At 31.1% G+C, this 22,725-nt stretch overlaps 2 protein-coding genes across 3 annotated transcripts in view; one reads left to right on the top strand and one right to left on the bottom strand.

Annotated features, from left to right (window-relative positions):
* LOC136981751 (clavesin-1-like) overlaps positions 1-22,725 on the top strand; it is a 90,464-nt gene that overhangs the window by 36,842 nt on the left and 30,897 nt on the right. The window lies entirely within an intron of this gene.
* LOC136981727 (patched domain-containing protein 3-like) lies at positions 1,554-9,073 on the bottom strand. The gene is made up of 4 exons (XM_067278074.1): positions 9,005-9,073; positions 5,494-6,479; positions 2,490-2,825; positions 1,554-2,423 (listed from the first exon to the last, which is right to left on the bottom strand). Exons 2-4 carry the CDS (start codon positions 6,470-6,472, stop codon positions 1,939-1,941), a joined length of 1,800 nt encoding a protein of 599 aa, XP_067134175.1. The 5' UTR covers positions 6,473-6,479; positions 9,005-9,073; the 3' UTR covers positions 1,554-1,938.

Below are 22,725 nucleotides of genomic sequence, written 5' to 3'. Positions count from 1 at the left end.
CAATTTAATATTCGGGATTAATGTTATTCTCTTTATAATACTGAAAATGAATGCGGAAGCTAAAGCTAAATTAGCCATCAGCATTTTCAGGAAGATGACATCACTAGTAGGTGTTCAAAGCTTTCTGTAAAGCTCTGAACACCTACTCTTTAATTATGATTACCCAGTACTGTTCCATACATAACTATGATAGGTAGATTAAATGCAATATATTCGTAACTACTTATTTACGAGTATATTGAATTTATCGAAGTACTGTACGGGATAGTTGGCAACTTACATTATGCTTGTACTGTACTTATAATAGTTGTACTTTATATAATATACATTGTGATTTAATATTTTCCATTAATTGTTGTTTATATCCTGTCCGAAAAGCCGTTTTAATCCAGGCCACGAACTCTCCACAGAATAAGGAACAACGAAAAAAGTACGAGACGAAAGTACCAATATTTAGTAGTGATTGATTAAAGATTAACAGAAAAAAGAAAAAGGTTTGAGGCCAAACACCTCGATTAAAAAATGAAACATTCACAGGGTACAATTATGTAGATTTTCATGGCATCTTCTGCTGTTGGACGAATTTAAGTATTGCAGGACACTGTCAATGGAATGACTATGTCGGAAGCATTCATGAGGAAACAATTACTGATGTCAGCAGAAGATGTTTTTCCGTATCAAATAATTTTATTTTACAGTAATGTGTAACATCATGCTATACAGAATATAATTTAAAAACAATGCCTTAAAAAACTTAACATTCAAATTCGACAATAACCTGGAAACAGTACAACTTTAAGTCTTATTATAGAAAATTTCTCTTCTACATTAAAGTGTCTTGTATTATACTTACTGTACTTCGGCAGCAAACATATAAACAATTATCAAAAATTATTATTACGTCACAACTCCATGTTCTTATGAAAGAATCATTTAATTTGCAACCAATTCAATTATTTTTCATGTGTCTTCTTTTAGTTGCAAAAAATATACGTACGTGTAGTTTTAAATATATTCCATTAAAAAATAATACAGTATTTTTAAATGTTTGTATTCTTGGCTACCGACTTAGTATAATCTGTCACGTATCCAACCATTTCCTCATTGCCATATTCACAACTCCATGCGACGAAATTTCTTCTTTTGCAAGATCATATAATTTATTATTTGTATTCTGCTTTTCTCTTTGGAATCTTTTAATCCAAAACCAGTTTAAAGTCGACATGAAGACAGGAACAAATAATATTCCATGTAAGATTGATATTATGCAAGCGATAATTATAACTATTACTGAATTTTTTATGTCTACCGAAGGAGAAAGTAAATTGAAAATTAATGCTAAAACAGTTGTAATACAACCTTGCAGTGTTGGAATTCCAGTCATAGATACTGCCCACATTAAACGACAATTAGGGTCGGCATCCCTGCATGACACGTAAGCACACGCAACGTGTGCCGCATAATCCACAGAAAATCCAATAATAACAACAAACGTTGTAGTAGTACCCACGTCTACACTAATGTTAAACAAGGACATGTAACCTAAAACACCCATTCCTACAGAAACGATGTCAAATAACACGCATACGATAGAAATGACATTCGGCAACAACACCAGGCATACCAGAAATACCGTCGCCAACACAATGGATAAAGTTTGGCTACAAGTAACGGGAATGGACTCGACAAGGTCGAAAATGTAAAATAACGGATTATAGATGATTGCGCGAAATGGCACGTCGTCTACTTTCAGCCTTAACTTTACAAATTGACGGTAGAAATGGTTCCCATCGCGCGTGACGTTTGTTTGAATAAAAAAGCGACTGGCGATAATATTTGTTGCGTTTTCATCGAACGAAATGTCGTTTTTAAATCTTTTCGCCTCGGGAACACGAAGAAAAAAATTCTTCAGAACAAATGAAAAATCTTCGGTGTTTGTCAAATTATACGAAGAAAGCAATAAGATATTCTCTTATCCGAAACAAACCGAAGATAACTCCTCAACCAGGATTCTGTCATTAGCGATCCACCAATCAAAGGATCGGATTCTAACGTTTGCATCGTTTCTTCGACTTTCTGTTGGACGAGAGGATCGGCGTAATCCAGCTTCTCTAGAATAATAAACTGTAACCTGTGTTGATATTGATAATAATATTGTTTCTGTAACTCGTAATAATAATGTCGGTATGAACCTCCAATGACGTTTAGATTTATATCAGTTCGAAAAGAGAGTTTAGTAATGCCCCAAATTGCAAATCCTAAATACAAGAGATACAATATTATTACAAAAAGTTTTGCAATTTTCGTTGTCAGAGTTTGGATAAAATTTTCCCACGTGTTGCTAACAAACCAACAACGAGTGTTTTTATCGGTCGATTCGGGTTGAACGTAGCAAAATATGTTGTTCAGAAAACTCTTCGTACCTGCAAGTAAAATAGTAAAGTTATTTTTAAGTGTAATTTAAAAAGGGAAATATAATTCTATTTTACCTGTAGACGAGAAGTTACGCAGAGGAACAAACACTAAAGAGTGCAAATTTCTTTCTTCTGCCTTTCCGCAATACACGAAAAAAGCTGCGATGAACGTGATTTGGTATACGTAGTCGAAGGCGAGACACGTTGCCATGAAGACACAGAACATTCTGAACATCGGTGTAGATGAAAATATAATTCCTACCACGAAAGAAGCGATGTTGGTCACGGATGTGAATGTGATAGAAACTCCCGTTTCGGCTAATGTTTCCGCCATTTTTTCTTCTACAGACTTTGTCTTTTCTATTTTCTTCCAAGCAGATAACATGATAAATGTGTCGTCCATTCCGATTCCTAAGAATAAAGAAAAAAGCACGTTTTTCGTTAGTTTTTTCTCAAAGTTTTATTTATATTCGATTGTTTAATTATAAACTAACGTTAATTACGTAATATAAATTTGAATTGTTATGAAATTTATTTAAAAATTTGGATGCTAAATTTAAATTATATTTTAGATTCTATCTTGTATATAATAGATGTACTGTACAAGCGATAATTATAACTATTGCTGAATTTTTTATGTCCACCGAAAGAGAAAATAAATTGAAAATTAATGCTCCGTCATCTTCTTCAATACTAACTTTGGTATTCTATTGTCTTCCATTCTCTTGGCAAGCCATTTCAGTGTAATTCGTTCTATCTTACCCCCTCCCCCAAATTTTCATTCCAATTCCTTCACTTATTTCTTCATTTCTTATCCTGTATCTTCTCGTTTTACTCAGAATGCTCCTGAAGAATTTCATTTTTGTTGCCTGGATCTTTCTGTCTTCTCTCCTTCATATAGTCCATGCTGCAGCCCCATATTGGGACAAAGTATAATTGATAAAGTATCTCGTTACATTTCATTTGTGCTTTCTGTTTCCAGTTCAATGTTCTCACTATTCTAATAGAAGCCTTCAGCTTGCTGTATTCTTCTTCTTGTCTTTTGCTTAACTCCTGAGACATCTAAAGCTGTCAACATCCCTAGTTAACATCCCCAGTTAATGCTGTACTTTTTTCTTCTGTGTTTCTCAGTAATGCTATATCATCTGAAAATAACCAGGCTCTCGACTTCTTTCCATTAAGTATTTCTTAACATTCTTATGATTTTCATCTCCCTTCCACTATTTTCATGCATTTTTCTCTTTTCTTACTACCTCCTTAATCCTTGGTTTCCACCATGGAGTTTTCTCTTTTCTTTTCTCGCATTCCACATATATTGGCTGCATGTTTCGTTAAACGTTGCCCACTCTTCTACTGTCTATATTTCTGAGTTTGGAATGTGGATTGAGAGTTCAATCTGATAACTTATGTTTCATGTTGTTTTAACTTCCAAACCTTTACTTCATTTTTGCTCTTGCTCCAACACTCAACATTGCAATGACCAGTCTGTGAACTCTACCAAAACATTGATTTGGATCTGCTGTCATCATACTCTTTGTTCTCCTTTTATATCATCCATACCAAGTTATCTTTTGTGAATTCTTCTTTCTAAACAAGGTGTTTCCAACTAGCATTCCATTTCGTTTACAGAAATCAATCAATAATTTTTCTTTCTTTCTTCTATTGCTATATCGAAATGGGTTGATAATTTCTTCCAGTCCATTTCTCTCCTTCTGTACTTGGGCATTTAGGTACCCCATAACCATGACTTTCTTGTCTTCAATTACTTCTACCTCTCATAAGAATTCGTTCAACAATTCTTTCTGGTTTCTTATTTTAGAGCATAAACCTTCATAAAATCGTCGACTCTTTTCTCAAATTTTACTCCTATTTTTATTAGAGCCGCCACAAACTACAGCTTTGTGAGAACAAAACGATAGCAAACGTGCGATATGATACCCGATGACGTCAATAGCTTCGCCCTTTTCTTCGCTCCCGCGCGGCTCGAACTCAATAAATGGATGAAATCGAATAATAAACACATCATATATTATTTAATGAAGAAACGAAACAAGCTATATTCATATCTCTAAATATGACATAAGAGAGCATTGAAAGTATAATGGAGTTGAACGAACTTATTTCTAACTATATCTATATTGTTACACGTCGCTTACAATTAACAAAACATATACATACTACCTCGACTTATATAGTATTCGTAGTCTTCTTCTTTGGTTCGTGGGAGGGAAGGAGGTGAAAATGGGATAAGATTGGCGCACAAAGGCATAATATGGAGCGAAGACTTTTCTATGGCAGCCTGGAGTTATGTGGCAATTAACTGGGTTTATGTGGCAATTAACTGCCCACTGGGAAGACTTCGTGAGAACTCTGTCTTTGGAAGCTAGCCGAGAACTCCTTGATCACAGGATATGGTTCTCCTTATTCGAACTCTTTTACCCATTCATAATGGAGGGTTGTTCGTACGTCAGCGGAATGTTCGGGGATATGTGAAGGGGGTGAACATCCAGATGGACGCCCAACTTAGTAGATAAGGGGTGTGTGAAAGAAAATCAAATTTTTTCTTTCTCCCAAACGACGAATGTCACTTTCCTTCTTATGAATAATATTTAGAAAAATAATATATTTTCTTATAATATTTTAATCTAATAAATCCCGATCCTCACAATGATTAATCCGGAGTATGAATTTAAAATTGGTTCCCCAGCCTCCCTACACTCCTGACCTTGCTCCCGCCGACTTATTCCCCCCTCGTTTAAAAGGGGCCATAAAATGGAAACATTGGGACACGATTGTAAACATCGAAGCTTACGTTACATCAGCTCTAAAGGACATTCCGGAGAAGGCCTTCCAGGCCTGGAAACATCGCCTTCACAAGCGTATCGACGCAGGAGGGTGCTATTTCGAAGATTTTTGGTTAATTGTAAGAATATGTTCAATAAATAATTTTTTATAAATTTGGTCGCATTACTTATGAATCGCACCTTGTATAACATTATTCGAGTAATAATGTTAAATTGATTAATTAATTTAATTTTGTCATAAATAAAGTGAATGATGATCAAAATCGACGACTTACCTAACACTAGAAACGGAACCATTATACTCGTTGCTGTAAACATAAACCGAAAATACATCAATAAACCAACTCCCGAAATTACGCTCATGCCAGTAGCAACCGCCGACACGATTCCTATCCAGGGCTTGCTTCTGAGAAAATCAGGCGAGAGACACGTCACAACAGTGAATAATATCATCGATAACATACAATACGGCACGTACTTAATGGCAACTTTTAAAACATCCATTCTGGAATCTTCCTGCGAAATGGAGATGTCTTTTGCCACGTTTAAGTTTCTAAATTTAAGGGTTTCAATTACGTCGATGAATTTTTTTTCCCATTTTATACTCAAGTCTTTTACATATTTAGATTTATTTAAAAAGTAAATTAATCTCAGAGAGCGAGCAGAGACTATTTCGTCGTCGTCGTTAACCGCGACTCCTCCCAAAGAAAGTACGTCGTAGTGTTTATCTCTGTCGTTATTTATTGGATATTTCAAAAGGAATGTCCCGTTCTCCATCTCGGCCATTTTGCTTCCGAGACGGAGAATGTCGTTCTGCCAACATTTGCCGTTAGTTTTAGCGCACAAGTCTTGGTACTTCCATTGGCCTCGGTGCTCAATGGTAAAGTTGCGCACGGCTCGATCCAATAAAACGATTTCTCGGAAGACGGACGGTCGAAGAACCGATCCTCTGTCTCTCGTCACCACTATAACAGTGGCGTACAAATGCGTGTCGATGGATCTTGCGGGTTGGAAATCGGAAGAAGTGTCGGTGGGAAACAACTGCTTCAAGTACGATTTGTATTTGGCCACAATTCCGTTATCGGTAAGTATGATCTCGTCTCGGACGTCTATTTTCAAGTTTTGTAAGCCCGTGGCGAGTAAAAGACTCAAGAAAATTGGAATTACTAATAACCACGAAACGTTTTTGGCAACTCTTCTTCCGTGTGCTTCGAACTGTGTAGTTAAAAACTTGAATGCAATTCCGGCTTTCATATTCGATCTGTAAATAAAATAGACAAAATTATTTTACTCTATAAAAACGTTACTTTTCTTATTTTTAAATTCATTTATTTGCTTAACACAAGATCTAAAATTCTGCTAAAGATAGTTTTCCATAAACCTGCCAAGTTTAAAATTTCTGGTTCCTCCAATCCTGAAATATACAGGACACAATAGTCCGTCACATACACAAGCACACACACACACACACACACACACACACACCAAAAGAAAAAAATTGTAAAGAAGCTTTTATATCTTTTTTTTGGCTCGTGAAGGCAAAATATATAAAATTAATACTGGAGATAATGCATTGTCGCTGCAACCAGTGCTCTGTCTCTACTGCAGCCTTTTCTAATTGGTATCATCATACAAATTAGGCGAAAATCAGCTCTCAACAAGAATATAAAATTCATTAAAAATACAAGGTTTAGACAAACACTTGTTGTTAATCGGTCTGTCGTTTTGAAAAGAATTTTCAAACGGATTGAATGAAGAAGAATACATAATAACGTATATATACAGCTTATATATATAAATAACATATTTAAATTTTTGTAAATTTTGTATATTTTGTGTAATTTGCTTTGGTAATCTGGTTCCTTTTGGAATGAGGTTGGCAACACTGAAAAGAATAAGAAGAGAGTTCGAGTGAAGATCCGGAAGTGAACGAACGTGGTTTTTTTATTGTCTTCGATTTTCTTTTCTTTTGCTCCCCCATACACTCGACCCAACGACTACGACTGCAAATAATACGACATATATATATATATATACACACACACGTAAACAAGCAATTTTGTGTCTAAATATACTGTACAGAAGGAAAGACGAGGAAAACACTTTACACGTCAATTAAACAATTTGTCCAGACGTCCCGACTCTCTAGCGATAAAACACATCCTTCCCTAATTACAGGCTATCACCTAGGGAATTCCTAAGTAACACTGGAAAAAGTGATAGCTCCAGTATGGGAGTGAGAGAGATGCCAATCCCTTCCGATTTGACAGCAGAACAGAAGCCAATAAGGCAAAAAGAAGAGTCAGATCGTGACTAATCGGGATCGGCGATTCGAATCCGAATAGGATAAAAGGAACAAGTTTCCAAGGACACGCGTGTTTCGTCGACAGATGTTGACGAAAATTGCGGAAGTCTGATAGCCGCTTAAAACTCGTCCATCTCATACATCACATTCTCAGACACTTAGACAACAACATTAGAATAGATTTCGAATGGGTCCAAGGTGTTCAACTTTTATTTGAAATTTATCTTGCTTTAAAATTGATTTGCATTCACACGTGACGACTAAGAATCTTCTCAGTTTTGTATTTAATACGAATATATTTGTAAAGAATTAAAACGTTATCTACGCGACAATCTAAAATATTATTCTTATTGTTACTTTCCACGTACAACAGAAAGAACCGACGGCCGATAATTAATATTCATTTATTCGTTAGACAACCGGCACAACTGGTAACGCAAGAAGAAACAAAATGTATTATTATTTACAACAGTACATTTATAGACGTGTAAATTAAATAAAAATTAACTACAATTAAAATTGTGGTTAGTCTTCATATGGAAGATGACGGCATTATACGAAATTCGAACTTATTGAATTAATTTGCACGTTTACAAAACAACTTTTATCGTAAAAATACAAGAAACTAAGCTGGTGTTGAAAGGCAATTCAGCAATTCGTCAATGGCAGAATCTCCATCGAGCGGTTATCTTTACGTCATTTCGGATAAGTCAATAAATTTACATCTTAAAGCACCCAATCGAAGGAATATTAAAATTTTATTTACGTTTTTAACAATCCTTATTTTCTCTTTTCTTAGAAGAAATGTTGTAGACGAGATTAAGATCGATATTATAAGAACGGTCTTTCATGTCGCCTCTCGTTGCGGACCTGCGAGAGTCACGCACGATAATATAAAATAAGGAACTATTCGCAATTATTTAAATAGAATTTGCCTTCGTTTTCCTTATTTTTCTATGTTTTAGAGATTAATCTCAAGTCTCATTTTTAGAAATTCGACGTCTTCGTTAATTTCTTAAAGTACTGTACATCTACCAGGAGGGAAGAAGTAAAATTCTTTCCATTCACGATTCATAAACACATTCAGGTGTTTATCTTTTTTACAATATCGAATGTAATCTGCAGCCCGTCTATAATCCTTTTGTTGAAATAAAAGAAAGTTGATTAATTTTACCGATTTTATTCATTTTTCGTACACGTGATATTTTGCTATAGCCTACACACAGAGGGGGGAAAAACCCCTTTCGCTAATGTTAAGCCGGGACTGGAAATTTCGACCTTACGTAAACCAGGATATATCCCCGAAATACTTGTTAAAGAAATTAATATCATATGATACTCTACTATCAGCTCGAAAATTGGTAAACAAATAAAAAAAAACAATAACATAAATAGCGATTACATAATATATTTATTACAAGATATGATAGTTTAATAAGAAATTCGTTATCATATATTTAAAATATATTATTAAAACTTACTTTTATCAATGCAGACTATGAATTATCAGAAGAATTTAGAACAAACAATTCACCAAAATAATCTGCTTCTATCGCATGCTCTAAACCTGCTACTAATTGTAGTGACGGTTTTATCTCTAATACACTCTCCGAAAATTACACACAAATACGTAGAATTTCTCAAAATTTTCTACTTTCGACCATAACGTCTGTAATTATTTATCCGTAATTCCTTGGGAAGTAACCTAAATTACTCCGTCCTAAATTTACAATATCATTACGAAGTACTGCGGATATAAAATCGTATTTTTTAAATGCACATTTGAAAGAATTACCTCATTCACCAGTGATTTATTAAGAGAAAAAAATGGGCGGGTCTACGTAATAACCGGTTTTAAAACTTTGTTATTCCTGTCCGATACTATCGTTCGAAAAAAATGATCTCATATATGGCTAAAATAATTGAAATTACAATCTATACTAGCTCTAGTGTGTTTGTAAATAAATGTAGTAAGTAAATCCACAAAAATTCTGCCACATAATCTCTTAATACATAAAACAGAGGAAATCATATAATGCATCAGTTTTTACAGACTTGCCGCAGGCATTAGCGTGTTTGTCCTTGACGTATTGTAAAAAAACACTTCGGGTATGCTGTTTGGCTTCCTAAAAAGTTCGCTTGTTTCTGCTACTATCAATCATAGAAAAGGAAAATATTATCCTGCGTGGAAAATAATTAAGCAAAATCGAATAGATACTAAGTGACTACAGAAATATCTCGAGTATTCTTATAGTTTCTTCGATGTATTAAATGAAAAGGAGGGACAAAGACCGTAATATCTTTTTCCTACACTTCCGGAAGAGATTGTAATTATATTCGCCGATGATTTAGTTATTACTTTCATTTAATTTTATTCATTTTATTAACCGAGCGTATGATTTTGCATTATCAACTTTACACTAACCATTATAGTATCTTTTACATTATTTTAATCATTTAGAAATAACTATAAATGTCAAGAAATGAATGTTTTTAGTAAGAAGTAAGGTCGAACAAGCCAATAATTTACAAGATAAGGTAATTATTACCAACTGGAAGTTGTTGATTGGAACGACAGATGTTACTGGCTTCTCTATACAGCAGGTGTTTAAATCTGTTTTCTGTATTAGAACGACTGTAAGAAAAATATAAAATTAAATAGTACGTCTTATATTGTTTACCAAACGAAACATTGAAAATGATCTCCTCGTTTATGAGAGTATAGAGAGGCTGTTTTGAAGATAAACGAATAGCTAGAGAAAAGGTAAAGTTAGGAATGAAGTTTTTAATAAAAAAATAGACCTTTCCCGTACGGAACGTGGAAGTATTAAACAGAAATCAATGGCTAAAAATAACGAAAGACGAAGCATGTGTTCGTGAACACTGTCCTTGAACACTGTCCAAACTTCGTTGATGTTTTTTCGATTTTTTATAAGGAAAAATTATATTATAATTGACGATCGAGATGTAATTATACAGTAATTGTTTATATTACACAAGGAAAATTTTGAAAGGAAAACGTGTGTTATGTAGAAACGATTTAGAAAAACAAAAAGTTACGATCAACATAAATAGTGAATAAAAGGTTTAATAATGTAAGTTTTTCTTACTGAATAATATACACGTCTGGATGATTAAGAGTTGACTAATTTATATAGGCCTATAATAATTTATAACGTCGTATATTTTAATTAATTAATGCCATTAATTTTACTAATTATTATACTTTACTATACAGTATATAATAATATGTTATTAATCGAGTTTAATTCGGAAAGTTGAGAAATTACACATAAAAATTTGGGTAAATATCTTGATAATATATTTTAACAACCTTTAAGTTTAATTAATAACGTGGGGAGTTCTGTATAAAAACACCAGCAGAAAATAAGCAAGAAATTAAACTCATTTTTACTTAATTTCTATGTATAACGTCCTTTTAATCCAAAAAAGTATAGGAGTTATTAACCCGAAATAACTCTAGAATCTACTCCCAGAATACATCTTATCTAGAACTGTACTAACGTGTCAACCTTCCTAAGGAATAGACCGAATCCTCTCTGGCATCAAGTTTACAACCGGATCCTTCAACTACAGATATTTATCGACACGCTAACATCGTGTAAATTCTGGTGTCATTCCTGACAGGTAGTTGAGAAACAATTAGTATACAAGGTCTTTTAGTACGGCAATAAACACGACGGCTATAAAATTAATCAAAGTCATTATGCATTAACGATTCATTTAGCGATCCGTGATTATAATAATAATGGTTATAAAAGATTTTAATTTAAAATATTTAACGTCATTTTTGGTCTGTAAAATATCGATTGTTTTTCTATTTTACAAATGACTCCAAATTTACGGCTTCATCTAAATCTTGATACGATATACCTTTGTAAACAATATTCATTTTATGCATAATTTTAATATTATAAAGCTGTTGATCAGTTAATACTACCTCCATTTTTCACATAAACGGGATCACTATTGCCTGAGCGAATAAAACCACTTTCTTAATGCATGGGCACCACATAGAAAGTCTAGCTTAAAATTCATCACGTTCTTACTCATATAAGCATTACCAAAACAGGATTGAATTGAAGACAACCCGACAGGTAGGCAATCTGCCAAAGAAAGAGTGCCTTTCGAGAGGAGATTCAATGGGAAACTGGCCCGTATTTACGTGTTACACACACACGAAGAATCCGGAAAACTTTATGCAGCTATTCTTTTGAGGAACCCACGTGTTGGGTGGTTTATCCACTCGACTACCGATGGGCTTGGCTATTATTGACTGAATATAAGCGAAAAGTATCACATTCACAATGTCGTCATTTTCGTCTCATGCCGACACCCGGCGAGGCAACGTGTATATACTGTATCTCCGGTTATCTATAACCTACTGTTATTGGTATTATGTGAGTGGTACTCCCTTATTGTGTTATTTTGTATTCTTGTTAGCACAACCCCATAGCAATGGTTGATATATTGCGTGTGTTTGCTACTTTTACTCTTTTATTGTGCGGCATTTTGTTCAATACATTATCTCTCTATTCCAGTGGTTCTTAACCTTGCTGGAGGTACCGAACCCCATCAGTTTCATATAAGCATTCACCGAACCCCTTTTAATTGGAAAAATAAAATATAATTTTTCAAATTCAAAACATAGGTATAATAGGTGTTCTATTGGGAAATATAGGTATATTTCCCAATAGAACACATGTTATGTAGCATTAGTTTTCGAAACCAATACGGTTTCTACGTTACGATGACGTCAGGTGGTTGACCTCCGCCGAACCCCTGAGACTGACTCGCCGAACCCCAGGGGTTCGGTCGAACCCAGGTTAAGAACCACTGCTCTATTCATATAAATAATTCATTACATAACTTTATCTACCTATCAAAAAGTTATTGAATTATAATCTACGTTTTCTCGAGCAGCTTAAAGTGCTAAGTATAGCAGTTTTGTATATATTTTGATGCTATAATAAACCATAAAAGGCATGTTGCAGTTTCGACTATAATAAAATAGTATATATTCTCGAAATTTTAGCTTATGAATATCAACAAATATAAAGTAAAACAAAATATATATTAAATACAGTACTTAGCACCATCTCCCTGAATTCGTCCAGTTCCTTTTTGTTCCATGGATATTGTTCAGCTCTGTTAAATTAAACTGTAATGTGCCGAGGTAGCAACACGGGATGAAAAGGTTGTGGAAAGAAAACGACAGCCGTGTTTTAGCTCCAGAGAGCCAGAGATGTACAGTACAAGTGTTCCGCTCGTGCTTAATAAGAAGTTATCTAGGTTATCTGGTCAGTCGAATCACTTATAATACACATACACTCTCTCCTAATTTAAACAACTGTTTCTATACTGAACCTTCTTTTTCCTGAAGTCAAATAGCTCCCTACCAGTGACTTAATGGATGGAATCATTGGAAGCATTGTACGATATTTTGGTGTGTAGCATCCACCGGCTAAACCGTGCTCTGTAAAGCGAATGTGTATAATCTGGCTTCTTTACACTATTCAAATATTCTCGTATTTATATTTTAGAAAATACAAGGGAAACGGCGCTTCCACAGCTTCCATAGACGGCACGCCACTGTCTTCGAGAAACCGATATTAATCACGTTATTATATTAATCCAGAAATAACAAAAAATTCAAGCAGAGATGACAAAAATCAGTAGTTTTTCATTCAATAAGAATCATTTACGTCACAGATAAACGTTCAGATAACTGTGTGATAACAGAAGCGTGTCTATCTAAGATATAATTTATCTGTCACGTTAAACAGTTCAAGATTAAAATATATAATAGTTTTCGTTATAAACATATATATTTTAAACAATTCTAAATGAACAAATTAATATCTTCAATTACATGTTTTTTCATAGAAACAAGAGTTTTGACCTATTTAACTGCATCTCAAATCTGTTTAAATTAGCACATATTTATCACACCTTTAAAATAAATAAATTATAAATTATGATACTTTATTAATTAAATCTCTAAAATCACTAAATTATCTTTAAAATTTTGAAAATTACAGCTCTATTAATGCAGAAAGTTGAAAAAACTTGATATAAATTGTTGAATTTAAAAATAATTAAATCGACAATGAACACAATTGAAAAGTTATCGGTGTTATTAATTAAATTGTACTTTAGACATCGAACTGATTACATTTACAAATAATTTACTTAATAAACACAATGAAAACGATAATCATTAATTGCTGTATCCATTAGTGCTTTCAACTAAGAAACGGGTAAGTAATTCGTTCATTTAACACTATTTTTAATGCTTAAATAACACAGAAAAGTCCAATTTTTGCTTCTAACACGAGAGCTATGCCGTTATAGAAACCTCTAATTACCAGATAGACAATAATTTTAATATTTATGTATGTATTTTATGTTTTAAACTTATCATTTTCGACACATTTCTCGAGTTTTTAATATTTTTACAAGTTAAAAACACATCTAAACTGTAGACAGATTAGAATTCTCTTTATTAACGATTGTGATACGTTATAAACCTAAGTCTGTCCGTAACGCTCTAATACTAAACACTTATTATCCATATTAAATTATTTTTTTTAATGCTAAAATAAAGAATAAACTTATTTGTCCATACGTTAAACCCTCTATAACTCCGTTTATTTGTGTAAATTATTGCATAAATTTTCTTTTTTGTTTTTTTCATCCATCCAAAATCAGGTTGAGTCTCTCACACGTTGGTCTTTTCTATTGGTTCCGATTAGACCGGTTGTGGAGAAATGTAAAAAACCCACCTATAAACTAGAAAAACTCATGCATAAGTATTCGTCAGAGCTGATTGGGGATTATTAATTTGTTACAAAAAACCCGATTGGCTTGGTAAATGATAACATATTTAGAAAACTTTTAAATTCAATTCTTTAGTTGTTAGATGTTTTATGAAAAAAAACATCTTGTAACAGTAAAGCAAAGTTTAATTAATATATTCTTTCTAATTATTAAATTTATTATTATAAAATTAATTTGCATTAATAATTTTTACAATTTGTTCTAATATAAAGAGTAAATTAAAACACGACAACTTTAAATAACATTTTAACAATAAGACATTTGTTCTAATACAGAAATAGTTTAGTATAATAATTATCTAAATTATATTTCTTACTTATTTATTAAATACCTATACCATTTTGAAAATATCTGTTTTTGTTTAATTAAGAATTGTTGGTAAGATAGAATATCACAAAAAGAACATTTCTTTTAAAAATATTTGTGGTAATAATAATTTTTTAAATATTATCCAATCTTAGACACCCAAGAAGTTCGATGTCTAAATAATTGTAGTTCCATTAAAAAATAAAAATTTCTATCTGTCCATTTTTTGTCAATTTTTGAGGATTTAGGTACCCCCTCCAAACTTTTCAATGTCAAATGATGGAATTTTTATGTACATTATTGCTTCGGTTAAGTTTAAAAAATTAAATTCCGTATTTCCTCCTTGTAATAATAAATTATATTGTACTTTTTATATAAGTTAAATAAAATTTCATATACCTTACTATGACATTCCCAACTTCCAAAATTATGATTTTTATATGATAAATGCAGCTCATGTAAGAAATTTCCAAATTTAACAGATTTTTTTTTATCTCGTGGTGATAAATTATCAAAAGTAATGAATTGATAAACAGTAGTAAAATTTCCTGATGGTGAGGAAAAGTACATTTATATATTAGTAGAATACAAATTATTAAAAAATTTAACAGAACAATGGTTGTAATGGTTGTTTTATAATCGATTACATTTTAGTTTTACTTCGTTGTATTTAACAATAAGTTAAATTACAATTCACTTTTTATATTAAAATAATAGTAATACAACGGTATATATATAATAAGCATTATTTTTTTCCAATTCAATTTGATAAAGAAATGTAATGAATTTATTATAAAAATTTATCTACCCAAAATTGTTTGTGTCTTGCTACAAACCCAATTTGTCTACATAAGGTGTTGAATGGAAGATTTTCGTCTCGAATCGTGAAAGCTTCGAAGTCAAGGATAACTCGTATATCACTGTTTAATGTTTTTATGGCCAACAGACAATAAGTTGAAATGCTTCAAAATCTATCGGTATGTCATTCTGTAATTTTATATAAATAACAATTAGGATTAATATTATTTTATATTTAATAAGAAAATAACGAAAAGATTTCATACATAAATATTTTTTACTAACCATATAGAATGTTCATTGATATACCAAATTGTTAATGTGAAATCTATAAAAATATAATTTTTAAAATTTATATTGTAACTGAATTGAAATGAAACTTGTTTTTAAAATTTACAAAATTTAGTTATTATAATGAAATGAAAGTAAAAGATATATTACAAGAATTTTACTCAAATTAAACAGTAGCAATAATGATAATACAGTAATAATATTACAAAATGGTCTTTCTTCAAATCAAATTTATACCGTGTGATCCAACTTATTAAACTTTGAATTACTATACGGTTTATACTAAACCATAATTTCTTTCAAATAATATTTATTTAACTGATAAACTCTAATTAAAGATATTAAATTTATAAAATGAAACTCTGATTATATACATTTTTTTTTAATTATAAACTCATTTCACCTCAACGAACTTTAAGAATAAATTTTACAACAATAAGGTGGTTTATTTTAAAAACAATTTGTTTAATTAAGCTAACTAAAAACATAATAAAATTGTAACACTATTTGTATTAGTTATATATTATAGTATGTACAATTAGATTAGTTTTAAATACAGTCAAACCTGTTTTTATGCGGGGGATAGGGACCGCATTAAAAAAACGCATAAAAAAATCTCACGAAACTTCACGAATGGCTGTAAATAATAGTTTTCGCGACACAATTAAAAAATATTTTTTTATGCGGTCAACAGGGACCGCATAAAAAAAGTCTCACATAGAAAATAACTCAAAACCGTACGAAATAGAATTTATTGACAACAGATGTCAGCATTTGACTGCATCGTCTGGTCTATCGTCTGTTTTACATATTTTTGTCCAGGTGGTGTTTTGTTGACTTAAAAAGTAAATTATTTCATTTTTCGCATATTCATGCAATAATATTACTATAATAAGTGCATTTATGCTATAATAAGTTTATTTAGCTATAATAAGTCAACGTAAGACATGACGAATCGCACGAGACTAGTCGCCAACTATACCGCACAAATTAAAAATTCGCATTAAAAAAATCGCACAAATAAAAATCGCACATAAAAAGAGCGCATAAAAACAGGTTTGACTGTACATTTTAAAATTCTATATATAATATGATTACATTTATTTATTTAATATTAACTTATCTATATATATAATCGAGACGAGTTGATAATAATAATAATAATAATAATAATCAGAGCAGAGCCCAAACGATTAGGAGTTGAAAGTTGAAATTTATTCAGTAATATAAATTTAAATGTATAGAAATTAATTAAAATGATAATATTATTGATAATAAGTTAATATTAAATAAATAAATGTAATCATATTATATATAAAATTTTAAAATGTATTTAAAACTAATATAATTGTAATTGTTTGTACTAATTTAATTGTTTGTACTATAATATATAACTAATGCAGATAGTGTTACGATTTTATTATGTTTTTAGTTAGCTTAATTAAATAAGTTATTTTTAAAATAAACCACCTTATTGTTGTAAAATTTATTTTTAAAGTTCGTTGATATATAATAATTTACATTGAGGTGAAATGAGTTTATAATAAATAAAAATGTATATAATCAGAGTTTCATTTTATAAATTTAATATCTTTAATTAGAGTTTATCAGTTAAATAAATATTATTTGAAAGAAATTATGGTTTAGTATAAACCGTATAGTAATTCAAAGTTTAATAAGTTGGATCACACGGTATAAATTTGATTTGAAGAAAGACCATTTTGTAATATTATTACTGTATTATCATTATTGCTACTGTTTAATTTGAGTAAAATTTTTGTAATATATCTTTTACTTTCATTTCATTATAATAACTAAATTTTGTAAATTTTAAAAACAAGTTTCATTTCAATTCAGTTACAATATAAATTTTAAAAATTATATTTTTATAGATTTCACATTAACAATTTGGTATATCAATGAACATTTTATATGATTAGTAAAAAATATTTATGTATGAAATCTTTTCGTTATTTTCTTATTAAATATAAAATAATATTAATCCTAATTGTTATTTATATAAAATTACAGAATGCGATGCTGATAGATTTTGAAGCAATTCAACTTATCGATTGTTGGCCATAAAAACATTAAACAGTCCTATAGAAGCTGTAATAAACATTTATATAGATTCTGTTAAAAAGTATCAATTATCAGCGAACACGATTCGAGACGAAAATCTTCCATTCAACACCTTATGTAGACAAATTGGGTTTGTAGCAAGACATACAAACAATTTTAGGTAGATAGATTTTTGTAATAAATTCATTACATTTCTTTATCAAATTAAATTGGAAAAAAATAATGCTTATTATATATACCGTTGTATTACTATAATTTTAATATAAAAAGCGAAATGTAATTTAACTTATTGTTAAATACATCAAAGTAAAACTAAAATGTAATTGATTATAAAACATCCACAAGAGCGGAATTATCGGGCTAGAGTTGGCTATAATAAATAAATAATTAATAAGACAATTTGGCACTAGAGCTTGGCGTTAGGCGCCATCTCTTACTAAACTTAATAATTATAATTAAATTAAATAAATAATTTTAATAATTTGGAACTGGAGGAAAAGAAATCGGCCCGAAGCGGGACTCGAACCCGCAACTTCTGCTATCCAGATAGCAGAAGTCGCGGGTTCCAAATTATTAAAATTATTTATTTAATTTAATTATAATTATTAAGTTTAGTAAGAGATGGCGCCTAACGCCAAGCTCTAGTGCCAAATTGTCTTATTAATTATTTATTTATTATAGCCAACTCTAGCCCGATAATTCTGCTCTTGTGGATGTATAGCTTTGTAACGGGTTAGTCGTTATTTATTTAGATTATAAAACAACCATTACAACCATTGTTCCGTTAATAATTTGTATTCTACTAATCTAAAAATGTACTTCCCCAAGCAACAAGGAAATTTTCCTACTGCTAAATAAAATTTGATAATCAATTCGTTACTTTTGATAATTTATCACCACGAGATTTAAAAAAATCTGTTAAATTTGGAAATTTCTTAAATGAGCTGTATTTATCATATAAAAAACATAATTTTGGAAGTTGGGAATGTCATAGTAGGGTATATAAAATTTTATTTAATTTAATTAAACACAACAAATTATTTGTAATCTTAATTTAATCAACATCTAAAATTAATTTTGTGATTAAGATTTCTCTTGAAAAATTAATTTACTTAAAATTTGACTGGAATAAAGTCGCCAAATTCCAACCTCTTTCAGATAATTTTATTATCCTCTTCATACATAAGTTAGATATAAAAGAAGTTTTAAAATACCAAAAATTAAAAACCACAACTTTATGAAAATTACAAGATTACTTAAACTGGAATTTTGTTTCTCGTTACCAAAAACCTGACCGACAATTCATTGACGAGTACCAAAATCAACTTTCTTGGTATCACATTTTAAAATATCAAAAATTAAATCGAGAATTATCATCAGCCATCGTGAAAATTTATTCCCGCACTTACATGCAGAAATATGTCTTACTTTAGATAAACTGAAGAAAACAGTGGAAACACTTGAATAAACTGTAATCTAAAAACATTTTCAAAATAATTTCAATGTTATATTATTTTGTGTAGCCGAATATCAATCAAGAAAATTAATTTCAGTATTGATAATAAAACTATTACTCGACAAATTATTTGTAGTCTTAATTTACTCGAAATGTACTTAAATTATAAAAATTTATTAATTAAATTAAATAATAATTTGTAATCTTACTCGAAAAATTAATTTTGTGATCAAAGCTTCCCAAACCACTACTACTATCGTTAATAGATAAAGAAGTTGGATCGGTTATGGAATGGACTTCAGTGCATGTATCCATCAATAAAACTAACTTCATGTTTTGATGCACTAATAGACGTATTATGTGAGTTACATCCGAATGCATCGGCGTATCGCAAGGATCTCGAGATGATGGCAAATCTTGTATGCTTTCAATCATTTTTCGGTTTCGAAGGTAAAGTTTATAAACAGTTAAAAGGTGTCCCGACGGGCAGCCCAATGTCTGGCCTGCTCTCGGAGTTGGTGGTAAGAAAAATGGAACGCATCACACTTATCACCTTTAATGAGGACATAATCTTGTGCAAAAGATATGTTGATGATATGTTTGTTTTGTGGAGGAACGACACAAAAATACACCAATTCTTAAATCAAATGAATTCCAACGAACGTGGTTTAAAGCTGAACTTAGAACAAATCAATAACAACGAATTACATTTCTTAGACATTAACATTACATTTAAGAACGGATCACTGAACACAAAAGTGTATATCAAGCCTACGCACGACCCGATATATATATATATATATATACCATCGGCATCTAATGAACCTATTGCATATAAGCTCTCAGCCTTTAGGGCACTAATCAGATCTTTTCAGTATTGCTCTAACATACTAGATACAATAGAAGAGCTAAATAGAATTAAAGAAGTGGCTAAAGTGTTGAAATTTGGAACAAGAACTGTAGAACGCCTAATTGCCGCGTACAACGATCCTAGAAAGAGCAAAAAAAAAAACCTGATGGAAACAGCAATATCACGAAGTTCACTTATAATAAACATCTATCCTCTGTTATGAAAGAAATCACCAACTACAAAAACACTACCATTATATACAAAAAAGCTCCCACCATATATACGTTACTTAGAAATGAGAAAAATAAGATTAATGAGAACGAACAACCAGGAGTGTACGCAATACCATACAAGAATGACCATTTGGGGATAGACAAGGAATATATAGGAGTCACGAATAGAAACCTGAACAAAAGAGTTAGAGAGCATAAGTACGACGTAGCAAAGAGTCGATATACAACAGCATTATCAAAGATAGCGCAGACTGATGGCTCCATGGTTAAATGGGAAGAGGCCAGAATCATTGCACCTGTACATTTACCAACCCTTGCATCAACAACAGAAAAATGTGAGATCTACAGATCTAGCTTAACAGAAAAATGTTTAAACTATAAAGATGCAACCATTTTACCTTGGGCACGGAAATATATAATCAGAAAGAACTCGTGGGATGATACATTCAATAGGTTCAATAGAAAGCCTGAGATACTATAGATTTTTATATTGTGTACATATTTAATTATCGTATTTTTGTATTTTATTTTATTTAGGTTATTTCTTTTATTGTATTAATTTCGTTACATTTGTTTACTTAATTCAATTTCAATTTATTATGTATATTCTAATATAATTTATTCAAATTTGAACTTGATCGAAACGCTATGGATTCGAACGTCTTTAACCTGAAGATGACCCATAGAATGGGTTGAAAATGTTTGTTCAGCAGAATAAATAAACTTTCTCAGTAATAAGGTGTGTTGATTTTGTAACGTTAAAGATTCTGAGTGTGAAGAGGAGTGTTCTATTAATAGAAATCAGTATCCACTTTTCGAGTTATATGACATAATTTATGTGTATTGAACAAATACATTGTATATGTTTATCAGTGGAGTAAATAGGCAGATCCGAAGACAGGCACGAGAGGCTCAAAATGGAACAGACAAAATATACTGCAATAATATTTTCGTTTATAAATATATGTGTATTATCTATATTTTTTGTGTAGGCCTATACGAAAATTATCTATGAATTATTTCGTCATATTTGTTTTATTATTATTCCCCTTTCCGAAAAAATTTTTGCCCAAAAATAAAACTTTGCACAGAACACACGAAAAGGTAGTTATTACAAAGTATGTTGTAGGCATTACATTATTTTAAATCATTGTTTTACATGTACAGTACACTCCTTTTTTTTGCAATAGAAAGTTGAAAACCCTAATTCTTTTGTTAAATAAAACGTTAAAAAACAATGGAATCGGTAATATTTTAAAATATTTTTAGATTAAAAGACGAGTAAAAAGAAAACTATTCTTTTGTAACTGACTTCCAGTGATTAGCGGACAAATGATTAGCAACAGATACTAACTTCTACTAGCACCAAATTTTTTGCTGTTTATTACGTTCAAAATCTCCAAATGCATTTCGCTTTAGCCTCTTCAGTGGATAATTCAACAACAAACAACTTGTTCATTTTATACTGGTTACTTTTTCACAGCATGCATCTACGTTCATCCCGACATTTTGGTTTATTAAATTTACATATTCCACAATACAAAAATGTTCTATAACTCTTCTTTTAAACCAGTTTTCTACTTTACACAAAACTTTTACATTATTCCTATCAATATTACAATGAGAATTACTGCAGTGTTGGTACCAAGGTGACTCCTGTTTTTTTTTAGACGAATCGCAGCCTCGTGTTCTTTTAGGCGTGTCCCGAGTTTTCTTCCCGTTTCTCCAACGTATGATTTCGCTTGTAAACAAGTACACGACAGTTTGTAAACTACTCCTGCGACGTCGAGTTGATCCCCAATCGTTTTGTTTTTTGGTGTTGATAACATTAATCACATTAGACAATTTATTTTCCTGCTTGGCCACTGCACATATAGAAAATTTCTTAAACATAGATTCATATCGTTCATAAAAATTATATATATAAGGAATTTTTACATAAACATTACTTATCGTTACATAAACATAAACATTACTATTTACTTCATTTTTTACATTGTATCTATAATTCTAATTCATTTCTTTTCTTATTACCCCTTTATTTAAATTGATGTCTCAAATAAAAATAATCCTGTCTATCAATGGCCTAGTGCAGTGTTTTTCAACCTTTTTCATTGAGTGACACCCCTGATTGAAAAATAAAAAAATCGTGGTACCCTTGATCGGCGGCGGGTCTAGAATCTGAACAAGGGGAGGCTTATGGGGGACATATGAATTTTTTGCAAAAACGAATATTATGCACAACGCTGGGGTGGGGTCCGGGAAGGGGACTCCCTCTCCGGAATAAAAAAAAGTTTAAAAATTGACAGTTTGAAGTAGCATTTT

Source organism: Centruroides vittatus, unplaced genomic scaffold, assembly GCF_030686945.1.
Source record: "Centruroides vittatus isolate TY-2023 unplaced genomic scaffold, ASM3068694v2 contig_790, whole genome shotgun sequence".
Taxonomy (NCBI): Eukaryota; Metazoa; Arthropoda; class Arachnida; order Scorpiones; family Buthidae; genus Centruroides; species Centruroides vittatus.
The sequence above is the reverse complement of the archived record's forward strand: the minus strand, read 5'-3'. Positions and strand labels throughout refer to the sequence as shown.